This window comes from Pongo pygmaeus, chromosome 2 (assembly GCF_028885625.2).
Source record: "Pongo pygmaeus isolate AG05252 chromosome 2, NHGRI_mPonPyg2-v2.0_pri, whole genome shotgun sequence".
Taxonomy (NCBI): Eukaryota; Metazoa; Chordata; class Mammalia; order Primates; family Hominidae; genus Pongo; species Pongo pygmaeus.
In genome coordinates, this window is record NC_085930.1 from 198,067,918 (window position 1) to 198,082,562 (window position 14,645).

General features: G+C 39.0%; 1 protein-coding gene across 50 annotated transcripts in view; it reads left to right on the forward strand.

Moving 5' to 3' along the window:
- LPP (LIM domain containing preferred translocation partner in lipoma) overlaps positions 1 to 14,645 on the forward strand; it is a 741,980-nt gene that overhangs the window by 703,404 nt on the left and 23,931 nt on the right. For all 50 annotated transcript variants that reach the window (XM_063662516.1, XM_063662513.1, XM_063662540.1 and 47 more), the window contains one exon: positions 14,107 to 14,285. In XM_063662516.1, coding sequence (XP_063518586.1) covers positions 14,107 to 14,285 — 179 coding nt within the window. The remainder of the gene's footprint in view (positions 1 to 14,106; positions 14,286 to 14,645) is intronic.

Genomic DNA, 14,645 nt, shown 5'->3' on the forward strand with positions numbered 1-14,645 from the left:
CGTGCTTGTAGTCCCAGCTCCTCGGGAGGCTGAGGCATGAAAATCACTTGAGCCCAAGAGGCAGAGGTTACAGTGAGCTGAGATCACGCCACTGCACTCCAGTCTGGGGGACAGAGCGAGACTCTGTCTCAAAAAAGACAAAAAGAAAGAAAGAAATTTGATTGCGTCTCAAGTGGGCAGGTTTGGCTTGGGGTCTTTCATGAGGTTTCTGGTGTGAGGTCTCTCAAAGGCTGCTTCTCCTACACCTGGGCCAGGAGTGTTTGAACAGCTAGTCTGGAACAACTTGGGGTCTTCAGGTATCTCCCTCTATCTGCATGTGGTCTCTCCAGCTTTGGGATAACCTAACTTCTTACATGGTAACTGCTATAGTTTGAATGTGTCCTTTAAGTTAATGTGTTGGAAACTTAATTCCCAATGCAACTGTGTTGAGAAGTGGGGTATAATAAGAGATGATTAGGTTATGAGGGCTCTCCCCCTATGAATGGATTGATGCCATTATTTTGGAAGTAGGTTAGTTATTGAGAAAGTAGGATGTTATAAAGTGAATTTGACTCCCTCTTGCTCTCTTGCTGTCATCCTCTCTTGTCCTTCTGCCTTCTGCCCCGGAATAACACAGTATGAAGGCCCTCACCAGATGCTGGCACCATGATCTTGGACTTCCCACCCTCCATCACCATGAACCGAGTAAATTTATGTTGTTTAAAAGTGACACAGTCAGTGGTATTGTATTATAGCAACACAAAGCAAACTAAGATAGCAACTGGGGACTCCAAAGGTATGTATTTCAAGAGAAAACTATATCACATTTTAAGATTAGCATTAGGAGGGCTGGGCATGGTGGCTCACTCCTGTAACCCCAGCACTTTGGGAGGCCAAGGCAGGTGGATCACCTGAGGTCAGCAGTTCGATACCAGCCTGGCCAAATATGGTGAAACCCCATCTCTACTAAAAATACAAAAAAAAATTAGTGAGTGCAGTGGCAGGCACCTGTAATCCCGGCTACTCAGGAGGCTGAGGCAGGAGAATCGCTTGAACCCAGGAGGTGGAGGTTGCAGTGAGCCAAGATTGTGCCAGTGCACTACAGACTGGGCTAAAAGAGGGAGACTCCATCTCAAAAAAAAAAAAAAAAAAAAAAAAAAAGATGAGCATTAGAAGTCAGGCAGCATCACTGCTATGACATTCTCTTGGCCAGGCAGTTGCATAGGTTCTCCCAAGACCTCACCTCTTAACAGTGGTCTGTTAGTATCACATTTGGTGAGATGGGATGTGTTTTGGTGTAGTCATCTTTGAAAATTACAACTTGCCATAGCATATGAACAGATAACACTATACTTGGGTTCTCTGCTCTGGTGCTGTGAAAGAACAGAAGAGGAGAGTGATTAACAAAAGAGGTAACATTCACATATCATGGGCCATATAATTTGATGTATTTAACTTGTTAAGAAAATATGTTCAAGGGCAGGGGCAACAGCAGATGGAAAGGCATGAAAGAACAATGAGCACAAAGTGTTTAAAAGCTTGGGTTGACAGGAACAAAGACTGAGTTGTGGGAGAGGTGACAGGCTAGGTGCCTAGACAGGGGAGGTAGGACAGTATCCTGAAGGGCCTTGAACATCAAGTTAAAACGTTTGGCTTTGGGGAGCAGTCACTGGCTTTAGAGCACAGGCATATAAACTGATTGTCTTTGGTAATCTCTTCCATCTACAATCTTTCTTTCCTTTGATAGTAAACATATCATCTCTGTTAAAGTTTCCTTCCTAGCTTAAACTGAACACAGACTCCAAACCATTGAAGCACTTTTGATTTTTTTCTTTTTTTTCCCCTTTTTTTACTCACCACAAACAACTCTAGAATGGCATGCATTTGAACAAACCAAAAGTGATTTCACTCTTCTAATTTTCAGTGCTTTTTGGCTAAATGCAGAGTGAGAAATTCATACCTTTTTCAAGCAGTGTGGGTTCTTTTTCCCAATTTCTGTCATCCATCTGGTTCTCTGGAGGTCTTGGAATCCAGGAAAGTGTTAGTTCACTGTGCTGAAATCCAAAAAAGACTGCTAAACTGTGAAAGAAAATTTGCATTCCAGAGACACTGAAAGAGTTAGTCCACCACCCTTTTGCAACAGCAAGGAGAAAACATCTGTATTTCCTGCCTCTTTGTCTTTAAGCAGTTATAGAATGGAAAACCCTGTACTCCCTGGCTATGCGTTTCATACCTAGTTAATCTAAATCACTTTTGGCAGGGTAAGGGAGGAATCAAAACATGGAATTATTTTATTTCTAGTGTCAGAAAATATTACAGCCAAGATACTGTTTAAGGGAAGCAAATTACTTCACCGGCTTCCTTTTGAGCTCCTCATGAGGTTTAATTCTCATGAATGGGTCCTAGAGCCGGCATTTGACATACACATCAGCAGTGCTCTCTTCAGAAGGAAACCGCACAGTCACAGCCATGATGTTGGCATGTCTTTATGGCCTTCCTAAGTCATGTGCTGTCTTTTGTCTTCCATTGGCAGAAATACAATTAGAAGGCCTTGTTCTCAACAGAAGCCAAATGATTGCCAAATCTGTTCAACTGATCTCTAGAGAATTGAAGTTAGCTCATGGCCCTCTGGCTGTTCTCTTTGCCACTCCCAGGAGTTACAGGCTTAAAGTTATCCCTTTCTTTTGAAAGAGGATCAAGTTTGGTTCAAAGAAGCTTTTCTGTCATCCCCAGGAGTACAAAGAGAGCCCTTCCATGACCCTAGTTGTTTGGCTCAGACCACTTGTAGCTGACTGTAATTTAGGAAGTCATTGTAATTCATAAAGCCAGCTAGATAATAAACATCTTGGCAGGGTTGAGTTTCAGGCAACTCTGAAGGGAACCAACATGTGAGTGGAATGGTATTGGGAACATTTCTAGTCTCTGCTTGCAGATCTTGATTCTAATGGATGACTCACATTGGTTTAATTCTGATTTGAAATGTGCAGGCAGGCAGTCATTACAGTGTATACACATAGCTGAAAACATCATCGCTTAAGCACGGGTTTTAGACATTCTCCTGGATGAGTTAGTTACCCATGGTAGACAAATACTGTAAGTAAAAAGAGCATTCTCCTAATTTCTATGTTGTGTGATTAACTTCAGATCATTTATATTCCTAGAGAAATATGTAGCACTATTTTTTCTTTAAGAAATATATTCTTGCTGAGGTAGAATAAAGAACACAAAAGTTGTAAGAGGCCTTAGATTTTAGGTTATTTAATGTCATTTAATTTTGTATTCAACCAATACTTATTGATTGCCTGTTACATCTTAAGCGCTGCTGCAGAGGCTGCAAATGCAGTAGTGTCTTGAACAAACTAGTGTGAAGATGAACAATAAGCATGGTAGAAGCATAGTAGCAACTAAATTCATGAAGTGATATCAGATAGTGATAAGGACTATGAAGAAAGCAACAGGGTAAAGAGACAGAGTCTGGCTTTGGAGAGGGGGCTGCTGAAATAGTATGGTGATGGAGGCCATCTGAGGATAGTAATGAAATTTGGGGTATGTCTATGGGAGTAGATGCAGTTGGATGAATCTTTGGAGTACTCCCAAATGATTGTTCATTCATTTACTTACTAAAATATTTACTGAGGTCCTTCTCTGTGCCCCAGGCATTGTTCTGGGAACTGAGGGTGATGCTTTGAACAAGACAAAGAACCATGCCCTATTGAAGCTTCTGTTCAGTCCTCAAATCACTTCATTTTAAGGGACCAAAAGGCCTATTAACTTAATTCCCTTATTTTATAGCTAACGGAATTTAGGCCCAGGGAGGAAATGCTTTGTACAAAACTCACTGCTGGTGGCTGACGTTGGCAAGACTAGAATACAGCCCTTGACTTCCGCTTTATTTCTCCTTGCCACTGAGCCATACAGAGTCTCTGTAAACATCTATGTCAGCAATTCTAGTTTAGTGCTGGGGTTAATTAGCACTGTGACCCAAAGATAAGTCTTTTTCTCTATGAAGGCCTCATGTCTACTTTTAATAAAGGTAACAAAATTGAGGGTTGTTAAGATGGGGCTTCACAGGTGCAGGTACCAGGGGCTTTGTTGGACCTTGATCATGGTTAAGTCAAGAAAATGGACCTTGCCAAGTATAACTGCCGCAAACTAGACAGAGAACTCTATGAGACTTCTCATTGGCTCATAGACTTCTCTGTGCACACTCTAAATGCATGGTATGTAACTACTCCATCACTTGATAGGCGTTCCAGGTATGTAAACTAAATAAGACACGTGGCAAGAAAAATTACTTGTTGAAAACAAAACAACAAAAACAAAATAATCTGTATTTTTCCAAACTCAATATTCAATATTCAAGGGAGTATGGGTACTTGTGTATATATTTTATACTTGTCTACTTCTCTCCAGTAATAAGAATGGTAGAAGTTGGCTCAGTTGATTAGTCAGAGGCTGTTGAACCAAGATATAGGGTCGATCCTTCTGTGTAACAGTAATTCTCTCCAGTGAAAGAGCTTTATAACAATATCTTTATATCTATTTACATTCTTAAAGAGTGCTTCTCCCATTTCTTGTCATATTTAGTTCTCACAATTCTGGAAGATTGTTAAGGCAGAATACTTAGTATCCCATTCTATAGATGAGAAAATTGACACCCATGTAGCTTATGGAATTTTGTTCAAGGTGCTGTGAAATTCCAGCTACTCTGGAAATTCACTGCCTCAGTGAAACTGGTCTAAGTGTCAGTTAATAGCCTCTATTTATAGGTTGCTGATAGTAGGAATTATGAAAGCTGGACCTAAAGCTTCCTAATGTGAGGCTTTGGATAGGATTATCTCCTCCGAGCTCTTAGCCAGAGGGCCCCCATATTTATCAGTGTGCAACAATCTTGTTTTGACAGCGACAAAACCCAAGTAATGTAACATACTCAGCTTAACAATTTTTAATTGGCTATGTAAGTAATTATGTTAATTTTATCATATTCTTATTGTTAAGTGGGCCAGAACACCAGGGAGATGTGTTGGTATTCCAAAAAGGACCTAGTGTGGGGTTGGGAGAAGACCACTGCATAGAAACCATGCCATCTGCATCCTGGACTTCTTCACAAAAGAGTATACCACATTGGGCAAATATACCACAATAAGCAAATCAGCATTCGCAGAATGCAGTGTCCTAGTATGTGAGGTGAGACAGCTGGACAAGATGATTCGGGGAATTTTTCAAGCCCAACCAAACTATGTATTTATGAAAGGCTATGGGAAATCTGCATGCTAAAATTATTAACTGCATTCTGAATAATTGCCTTGATATAGAATAAGGAAGAAAGATATCTGAGAAACTTGTTAATTGGAGGACAGTGTGCAGTAGAAGAATGAGCCCTTCTCTTTGTACTTTAGAAAACACAGGTTCAAATCCTGGCTTCATTTATAGCTGTGTGGCATGTAATGCCGAAAAGAATGCTACCATTCTACCTCCTATACCAGATTGCTCTGGAGATTAGATGGGCTCCTGTTTGTGTACAGTTAGTAAACTTTAAGGATTGTACCAAATCAAAGTATCAGTTAGTATTTTTGGTGTATAAAGGAATATAAATTACTTTTATGAAGAATCAAGAAATGTATGGATTTGGGGTATAATAAGGTTTACATAGAAGAAGAGCTTTTTCACAAAATTCCCAGGAAAGCAGGGGGAAACTCACTTAGAAATCTAGAAGCCCATTTTATATTATGACATTATCCAATTATCCCAGAGTATCATATACACAATTCCTTAGATAATCCATTTGTTAAAAGGACAGATATAAAATATAGGAGAACTAATGGTGAAGGGAAAAAATTATAGAAATATGGTGCTTCAGTTGTGGTAGTTACATTAAATGATCAAAGGATGACAATTTAATTGAATAAATGTGTTAGCCCCTTGAAATTTGTATAGGGAATTTATAAAACTAACATTTATTATATAGTCAGGACTGGGTTCTCGCTTTGATAATATGTGAACTCATTTAAACCTCACAACACTGCAATGTAGACATTTCAGTCTACAGAAACCAAAGGCCAGAAAGGTCAAGAAAATTGCCTAGCTTTTCGAACCCAGATCACCTTTTTCCTAATGTTTCACTAATTCTCTTACTATAATATGGCAGACCTTCTTTGATGTCTGAGTTAATAAATCTTCACATGACATGTTGTAAAGGCAAAAATCTGTCATTTGACTTGTCTCGGAAGGAAAGGAACTCAATTCTTTTCTTTCTCTCACCATAGTCTTAGTCTTCTCTGATGTGTTCATTATGCCCATGGCATGAAGGTCTGACCCACGGTCATCAGCTCTTACTCCCCTTCTCCCTGCCCCACATTTTTCAAGGATCAGAACACATTCAAAAGAAGTGTTTTGGAAGACCTAGCATGCCACATGGGTTATGCATTTTAAAGTAAAATATTACCACTCCGGGCATTAAGGTATAAATAAACTAAATGTTCTATAATTGAGATTTTCTTTTCTGATTTACTAAAGCTCAGATCACAATCCTAACCCTAGTGCTTAAGAATAAAAAACAGGGCATAATTTACTTTGTAAAGAACGTGATTTATAGCTCATGGCAAAATTGAATAGAACGGCCTAATTGCTGTGATCTTTTTGTTCTTTCTGTTGGCTTTTTCCATACGGTTTTAGGGCATATTTCTCCATTTTAAAGCCAGTTTATGTAGTCCAAATACAAACAGAACATTTTATAAGAAAATTGTTTTTCTAAATTTTATTTTAATAGTAACACACAGGTTTTGTCTGTGCTAGTTAAAACATGGATGTTCGGCCTGGCGTGGTGGCTCACGCTTATAATTCCAGCACTTTGGGAGGCCGAGGCGGGTGGATCACCTGAGGTCACGAGTTCAAGACCAGCCTGGCCAACATGGTGAAACCCTGTCTCTGTTAAAATAAAAAATTAGCTGGGTGTGGTGGCATGCGTCTGTAGTCCCAGCTACCCAAGAGGCTGAGGCAGGAGAATCGCTTGAACCTGGGAGGCAGAGGTTGCAGTGAGCCGAGATCGCGCCACTGCACTCCAGCCTAGGTGACAGAGTGAGACTCTGTCTTTAAAAAAAAAAAAAAAAATGGATGTTCATGTCTGGCAATATTGAGTTCCCCTTCATCAGTGCTGCTCAATACACAGATTTCGTTACAATATTCTTCCTGTGAAATGAATTTGTTTCAGTGCAGGCTTATCTGCGACTCCTATCAGAGTATTAGATATTAAAGACTCTTGTTATGGCACAACGTTAATTCCAAAGTGGGTTAAAATAAGTTTTTTTTCAAATACCAAATGCAATCCCAACTAGAATAGATTCTTAGAGTCATAGACCACCACCATACTGCCTGCTCTCTCACCATTCATAAGTAATTACTCTCTTGTCTGCGTTCCCAACATTCATTACTCGTGCCTCAGTGATAGCAATTTGTCATGCCCTTTGCCTCAAATCAGTTATTAATAGTTGTGTCCACCTGTCTCACTGCATTGAGAACCTTTGAGGGCAAGGATGGCATCTTTATCTTCCATCTCTTCCTCTGTACCTGCCAGGCTGCTGAATGCTTTGTTCCACTCTTTAGGCTTTCTGCAATATTAGAGTAAGTGAGGAGGCAGCTCTGCTCTTTAGAGAGGCATATGAGAAGTTTGTTTAAAGAGAGTTTATAAGAAAACTGAGGCAATAGATGCAAAAAGTTATGCTCCAAAAGAATAACAAAAAAAGTTGAAATTATTTTACTGAATTTTCAGTTCTGTGTTTCATAGCTGTCATCTTCAGGGGTAGGGGGGTGTGTCATGATGTCAAAAAAAAGTACAGTTTAGAGATTTGGTGCTATCTATTAAATTGTTTCAAAACTTTTCTTATCTATCAGGAAAACCTTCATCTGTAAAAGAGGAATTTTGATTCTAATTGAAAAATCACAGTCACAGGGGTGGGATGCTATTAAGCTTGAGATTATTATTTTCAGTCTGTTTCAAAACACACATTACATGCAGATACAAATATAGACTTAGATTAAGATATAGGCAAAGGACATTAGAAAGACCAAGGGAAATGTTAATAAAAAGTTCATGTCTCACAGGAAGGCAGAGCTGTTGGAAGGTTATCTAGTATAGGGTCATTAGAACGACCAAGGTAAAATGATATCTTCACCTGCAAAGGAAACCCAAAAGTACTGCCATCATTTGGGAAGCAATCTTGATGACCAGAATCAAGGTAAAGAATAAGTTTTTATTCCATAATTAAGTTAGGCAATAGCAGTATTTTGAGTTCAAATAATGGCACTGGCATTTCAAGAGAAATTGGCTGAGTCATAGCCCTGCTCCTTTACTGTACCACATTGCCATTCTGTTGGGAACACCTACACTTGAGCTGTACTTCCCAATCTTTTTCACATCCCAGTTCATGTGGAAAATGATGGCATTCATTCAGCACACGGAGTAAGTGGATGAGATCTCTCCTGTCCCGAGGCAACCACTGAGGAACTCTGGACACCTCTGGTCCCTCCGAATCCTCCGAAATATGGTGCACCCGGAACCCACTTGAAACACACTGTGTGTTAACCTGCCAGTTGAGAAGTTCTAGACTAGAGAATTGTTTTGCATGGTTAAATAGGAAAAAAAAAAACAAACTTATTTTATATAAAGTAATTACCTGGACTTTATTAATTCATTAACTAACTGATATTTGTGGAGCATTAATTTTATGCAAGCATACTGTTGTAGATGCTTGGGGTCCAACGACGAGTTTTCTCTTGTCCTGTAGGAGTTTAGGAGACAAACTGTCTTAAGATCTTAACATGTTTTCTCCATTTATTTGCATGTAACTTGCAGATAGCAAGCCTGAACGTCTTCTTTCTATTTGAAATACAGTGTGTGTCTACCGATATACAGATTCCATATAATGTGATGTAGCAGAGAGAGTCTCCATTGGACAGAGAATTAGGAGACCTGCATTGTAACTCCCAATCTGTCACTAGCTGTGTTCTCTATCTATACCTTAGTTTCTTGAATCCAGCAGTTGGACTAGAATCATGGTTTTCAGATAGTACAGGTTCCATCCCTTCATGCCCTTCAGCCAGAAGTGATTTTGGGCTCTTTAATATGTGCTTTTTTTGATAAATTGTTTCCCTGAAGAAAGGATTATGGGTGAATGGCCAAGTAAAAGAAGTTGAAAATTTCTGGGCTAGTGTAATCTCTAAAGACTTTTCAAGACTGAATGTCTTGTAACTCTCTCTTTTTTTCTTTCTTTTCTTATCTCAACAAGACCTAAACTATCTAGATCATGAGATGTCACTCCTTATCTTTCCAAGAGTCTTTCCTGTTTCACGATATTGTTTTTGTACCTAAAAAAGGTAAAGAAGAATATAAGATCACATTTTAATTTTATAAAATGAAAATGTTAACATTTCCAAATGGCAGTAATCACTTTATAGTCTTCTGAATCTTCAATTACTTATGTAAATGAAGACTGTATATCTTGATTTTAAATACTCAAAATTGAACACTTACATATACCTATGTAATATGTAAATAATGGTAATATTCTTATTCTTTATCATCTCATTAGTAGTTCATGTTGATGTTACCTATATGCTTAATTTATATTCATACGATTCTTTAGCTCTTCTGCCTGTGAGTTACAAGTTATTTATACAATATCCAAAGATAGAAAAAAATACTACCCCATTGTATCTCTGACTTAAAAACGTTGCATTTGGGAGTTTTCTGTACAAAGTTGATTTGTGATTTAATTTTTAGTTTCACTGAGTTTTTTTGTTTTTAGTCACAACTGTATTGCCAACATTTCAGAAAAGTTTATAAGCTGTGACTTTTAGCAACAGAATTTGCTTTTTTATACTACTCTTGCGTCTTTTCACTTTAACCATACTTTCATTGGAGTAGCCTAAAACTTTTTTTATGGAAAAAAAGTCCTCAAACAGTGCCTGTTGCAAAATGAATAAAATTTGGATTCTTCATTCAGCTTTGGCCAAAGGCCTTCCACAGCTGGTTACCAATTACTTACTGTGTGTCACGGACTTTGCAGTCTCTGGGCAAGGATGCTTACTCTTGTGGATACTGTAGATACGGTGTACAATAGGAACATGAAATATAAGAAGTATAGGGACTTCCTATGCTTTCCCACAGGTGTTGATTGCAAGGACACTTCTTGATAACTAACTGTGTGCAAATCTGTTTCAGAACTTGTTTCCTAGGAAACACAACCTCAGACTATGGCTTCATGGGAGAAGGGAGGAGTGATTGCAGTTTAGTCATAGAGGTTGACATAAACCACTAAATCAAGTACATTGTGTTCAGTGTCATAGGGGAAGCATAATACAATCCTATGGGAGTGGAAGAAGTTACTTACTTTTCTTGGAATACAACAGAAAAAGATTAAGGAAAGATTTTTCAGAAGAGGTGACATTTGAGTTTCACTTTGAAGAATGAGTAGGCATTCTCTAAGCAAAGTAGAGTGTAAGATAGTCTGGGCTTGTAAAAGAATGTTGCTTATTAAAGATGTGGCAGAAAGCTCAGTGTGGCAGCCAGGAGGAGTCCATGGGACAGCGATGGAGCTGGATCAGGAGTCCAGTCACAAAGCACGCTATTGATATTGAAGGTTCATAAGCTGGAAGGTGTTCTTTTCTCTTAAATCCCCAGCTATCAATGCTGGCAACCCTACTAGACAAAAAAAAAAAAAAAAGAAAGAAAGAAAGAAAAAAAGTGATTTGAATAGGCATATTTAGAGCCATCCCTCTTTGACTTATTTGCTTAAAGACTTCCTTTTTTTTCAAAACCGATTTATTTGTCAACCATTTCATGTCATGGGTTCAGATGAATCCAATATTTGTATGAAGTGTGCATCTTTTTGTCTGGCTTTAAAATAATCATCTATAACACAAAAATATCCCTCTGTGATGCTTACAATTTTACCATTAGCAATTTCTAGAATTATCAGTGGAGGTGCATAGTAAAGGTAATATAGTCCAGGTTTCTAGCAAATGAATGCCCCTTTCAAACCTCTGATAAGGGGTTATCCAGTTGTTTTTGTATATTTCTGATAATGTAAACATGTATCTTTTTCTATTGTTGTTAATACTGATTTATCACAGATTAATACAATTACAGAGTTTGAATTAATCATCATTTTTCAAATAAGAAAACTGAGATTGAAGGAATAAATTATTTACCCAATGTCATACAGCAGATTTTGACAAAGCCAGAAGGATAATTCACATTCTTCACCTAGCTACTTTCCTTTTTCATGGCCACATAATGAATTCCTTAGCTCCCTCTCTGCATTATTAGGAGTCAGGTAACTGGGGTACCAGTCCCACCTCTGTGTCTCATGCTCTCCACAACTCAGGTCCAGCACATCCATTCTCAAAGTCTGTCTGCTCACCTGTGGAATGAGAGCCTGGACTAAAGGAACTCCCAGCCCCCTCCTCCCTGACACTGTGAGTTTTTCCTTTCTCGAAGGCTACTAGTAGGCCCCACTGGAGACTGAAAGGGGAAGATTGCAGTAAAAGGCGCAGGCTGGCGAAGGATAACATCATTCACTAGCCTAGGATGCCAATCAACTGCATTCTTGGAACCTTTATTTTCCAATTTGGGGGCATTTTGCAACAGACTGATTTTAATCACATTTTATACTTTTTTTCCTTTGTTGCAGAAATGTTTGTATTACCTGTTCTTTCAATGCAGCATCTGTAGACCACAAGGTCTTTCCATAGGAACTAAGCCTGTTATATTGCTGCTAGTTTTGAGTAAATGAGCTGAATCTTGCAGCCAAGCCTCAGTGCAAACAAAAACATTTTCTGGTCAAACATTTTCTGGTTATTCAACTCCATTACAGGACTGACTAAAAAAAAAAAAAAAAAAAGGTAAAAACCCACAGAGGAGCAAAGCATAAGTCCTGGGAAGACAATTTCCAGCCACATTAGCTCAGATTGTCAGGGTAGAAAATAAACAGGCCCTCATTCTTCAAACCATCATCATCTCCAAACTCTTACCCTGTGCTCTTCTGCTATTTTAATTTCACCACTTCAAAATGGGAAAAACAAATAGGTTAATAGTTTCCATGCGTTTAGACTGTGACAAGAGGCATACGAAGCAATTTCAGAACCTCGGGCAACCACAGCTTTGAGGGAAGGATGATGATGGATTTCCCAATTCATCTTGGGATGGATTCCAGAGTTAAGGGAGTCAGGCCAGCACTGTGTTGCCAGAGTGGGATATAAACAATATTCATTCGTTCATTCTTTTTGTACACATTCATCTCAGGCTTATTTCTATTTCAGACAGTATACTGGGTGCATTATAGGACAGAGAAATACATTCTTAAGACATAGTCTCTGCCCCTAATGAAATTAAAGTCTGGTAGAGGAAATAGACATATGCACAAATAATTTAAATAAAGTGCACACTTAAAGTATTGTAAGCAAACCAAATAAAGTGCTCAGGAGTGGGAGAGAAAGAAGCAATTCATTCCAAGTGGGACCACTGAGGAAGCCTTCACTGGGGAATGGCCTTCTAGCCTGTACCTTGAAAGGTCAAAATGGCAAATTGCGATACATCTAGGCATTAGCCAAGGCACTGAAGTGGCTATGGGAGTTTCACATAGGTTTGAACAAGAGTGAGTGGTCTGAGATGTTATGAGAAGCATAAAGGGGGGTTGGATACCATGTAAAGAATAAGCTCTTTTTACATTGTGAAGCCATTCAGATTTTGTTATCCAGAAAGGTACTTGTATTTGATCACATCTGTTTGGAAAGAAAACTGGAAGTCATTGGAGACAGGGGCAAGGGGAGTATTATAAGAAGAGAGATACAAAGAAGCCAAATCATAGGTCATTGCTATAGGTTAGACATAAGGACACTAGTTACCTACATACAGACACTTCTTGCTTCATAGCCATTTATATATCCTCATGGTAAAAGAGCAGTTACCCCTGAATTTCCACATCCCATTCAGTTCTGCATCTTTCTAATAAGATCCACATCCCAGGTTTATTCCTGATTGTAAACTCAATGAGTTAGTCCAGGTACCTCAGTTGGAATATAGCATTTTACATGTGAAACGTGGTTATTTGCTAAGAGCATGGGATTAAAGGGGAGGATGGAAAGTTAACAGCCGATCTTTCTGAGACCTGATTCACTAACTGGTATCTCTTGTAAGGGGTGCTGTATATTTTTAAAGCTTAGAATATTTTTAAGGCCAGATAAATGAGTTTCTTAATTCACTTTTTCAAACCAGCTCCCTTGTACGTTCAACATTTCTATCAAGAGTTTGCGAACTCTAAACTTGGAGATGGTGTGTAAATCAAAGCTTTAAATGATCGGAAGCCTAATTGATTATGCTGACTTCTGATTTGGGTTCTGCATCCAGCATGCTCTGTCTCAGTCATCTGACAGACTATTCTGTAAAAAGTAGGGGTCTTAGTGATCACACTATGGTCTAAGTGGTCACATTATGTCTTTGATAATGAATCAAGTTTTAGAAGTAATAGTGAAGCATTCCTCAATCAGAGAACCCGAGTGGTGTAGTTCAAGGGTCAGCAAACTATGCCCATGGGTCAAATCCAGCCCATTGTCTGTCTTTTTTGTAAATAAAGTATTACTGGAACACAAGCATGCCCATGTGTTTGCATGCTATGACTGCTTTCCAGCTATAATAGCAAAATTGACTTGTTACAACAAAGCCAGAAATATTTACTATATGGGACTTCAGAGAAAAGTTTGCCATCACCCTTGCTATAGGAAACAAGGAAAGGAACAAGGATAGCCGTCAGAAAACACATGTTCTCAGTTCTGGACTTCCCACGTACTACCTGAATGATGCTAGAAAAGCCACTTGACCCATCTAATTGTGTTTCCTTCTCTCTATAACACACTTCTTTGGCCAGTTTGTTAGCTAATTGGCCAATAACATTTGTTTTATATTTTTAAGGACTGTATTAAAGCTGTAGATGTGATTTGTAAATGGTGATAAATGCCTTCCTTAGAGTAGTGTGATAAGGACCTGAGACAATCTGTTTTGTAAAGAAGCCTGTCATGCAGTATGGACCCCCTTCTGTCCCAGTCTAACGTGGTTTCTGTTTCCTTCCCCAGAACACTCTGGAGCAGTGCAATGTGTGTTCCAAGCCCATCATGGAGCGGATTCTCCGAGCCACCGGAAAGGCCTATCATCCTCACTGTTTCACCTGCGTGATGTGCCACCGCAGCCTGGATGGGATCCCATTCACTGTGGATGCTGGCGGGCTCATTCACTGCATTGAGGACTTCCACAAGTAGGCAACCTACTCTCTCGTCGCCATCCTGGCAGTCCTTTTGGAGTCTGTTCTTACTCCCTGGCATCTGGGCATACATTCTTCTCTTTCAGAACTACAGAATTTCCAGATTTAGTGAGGCCTTTAAAAGAGCTTATTGATCCCTTCCTCCAATGCAGGAATTAATATTAGACAATCCATGCAGTCATCCAGCCTGGTCTCTGTGTCAAGGCTTCCCCAGAGCTTGTCCATTGCATCTCTGGGTAACTCTAATGACAAAAAAGCTGGCTCAGCTATAGTGTGTATGTATTAGAAAGAAACAAGATCCTGGCCTAAATATGAACAAAATCTGTGACATTTGGCATTGTTCAACTTATTTGA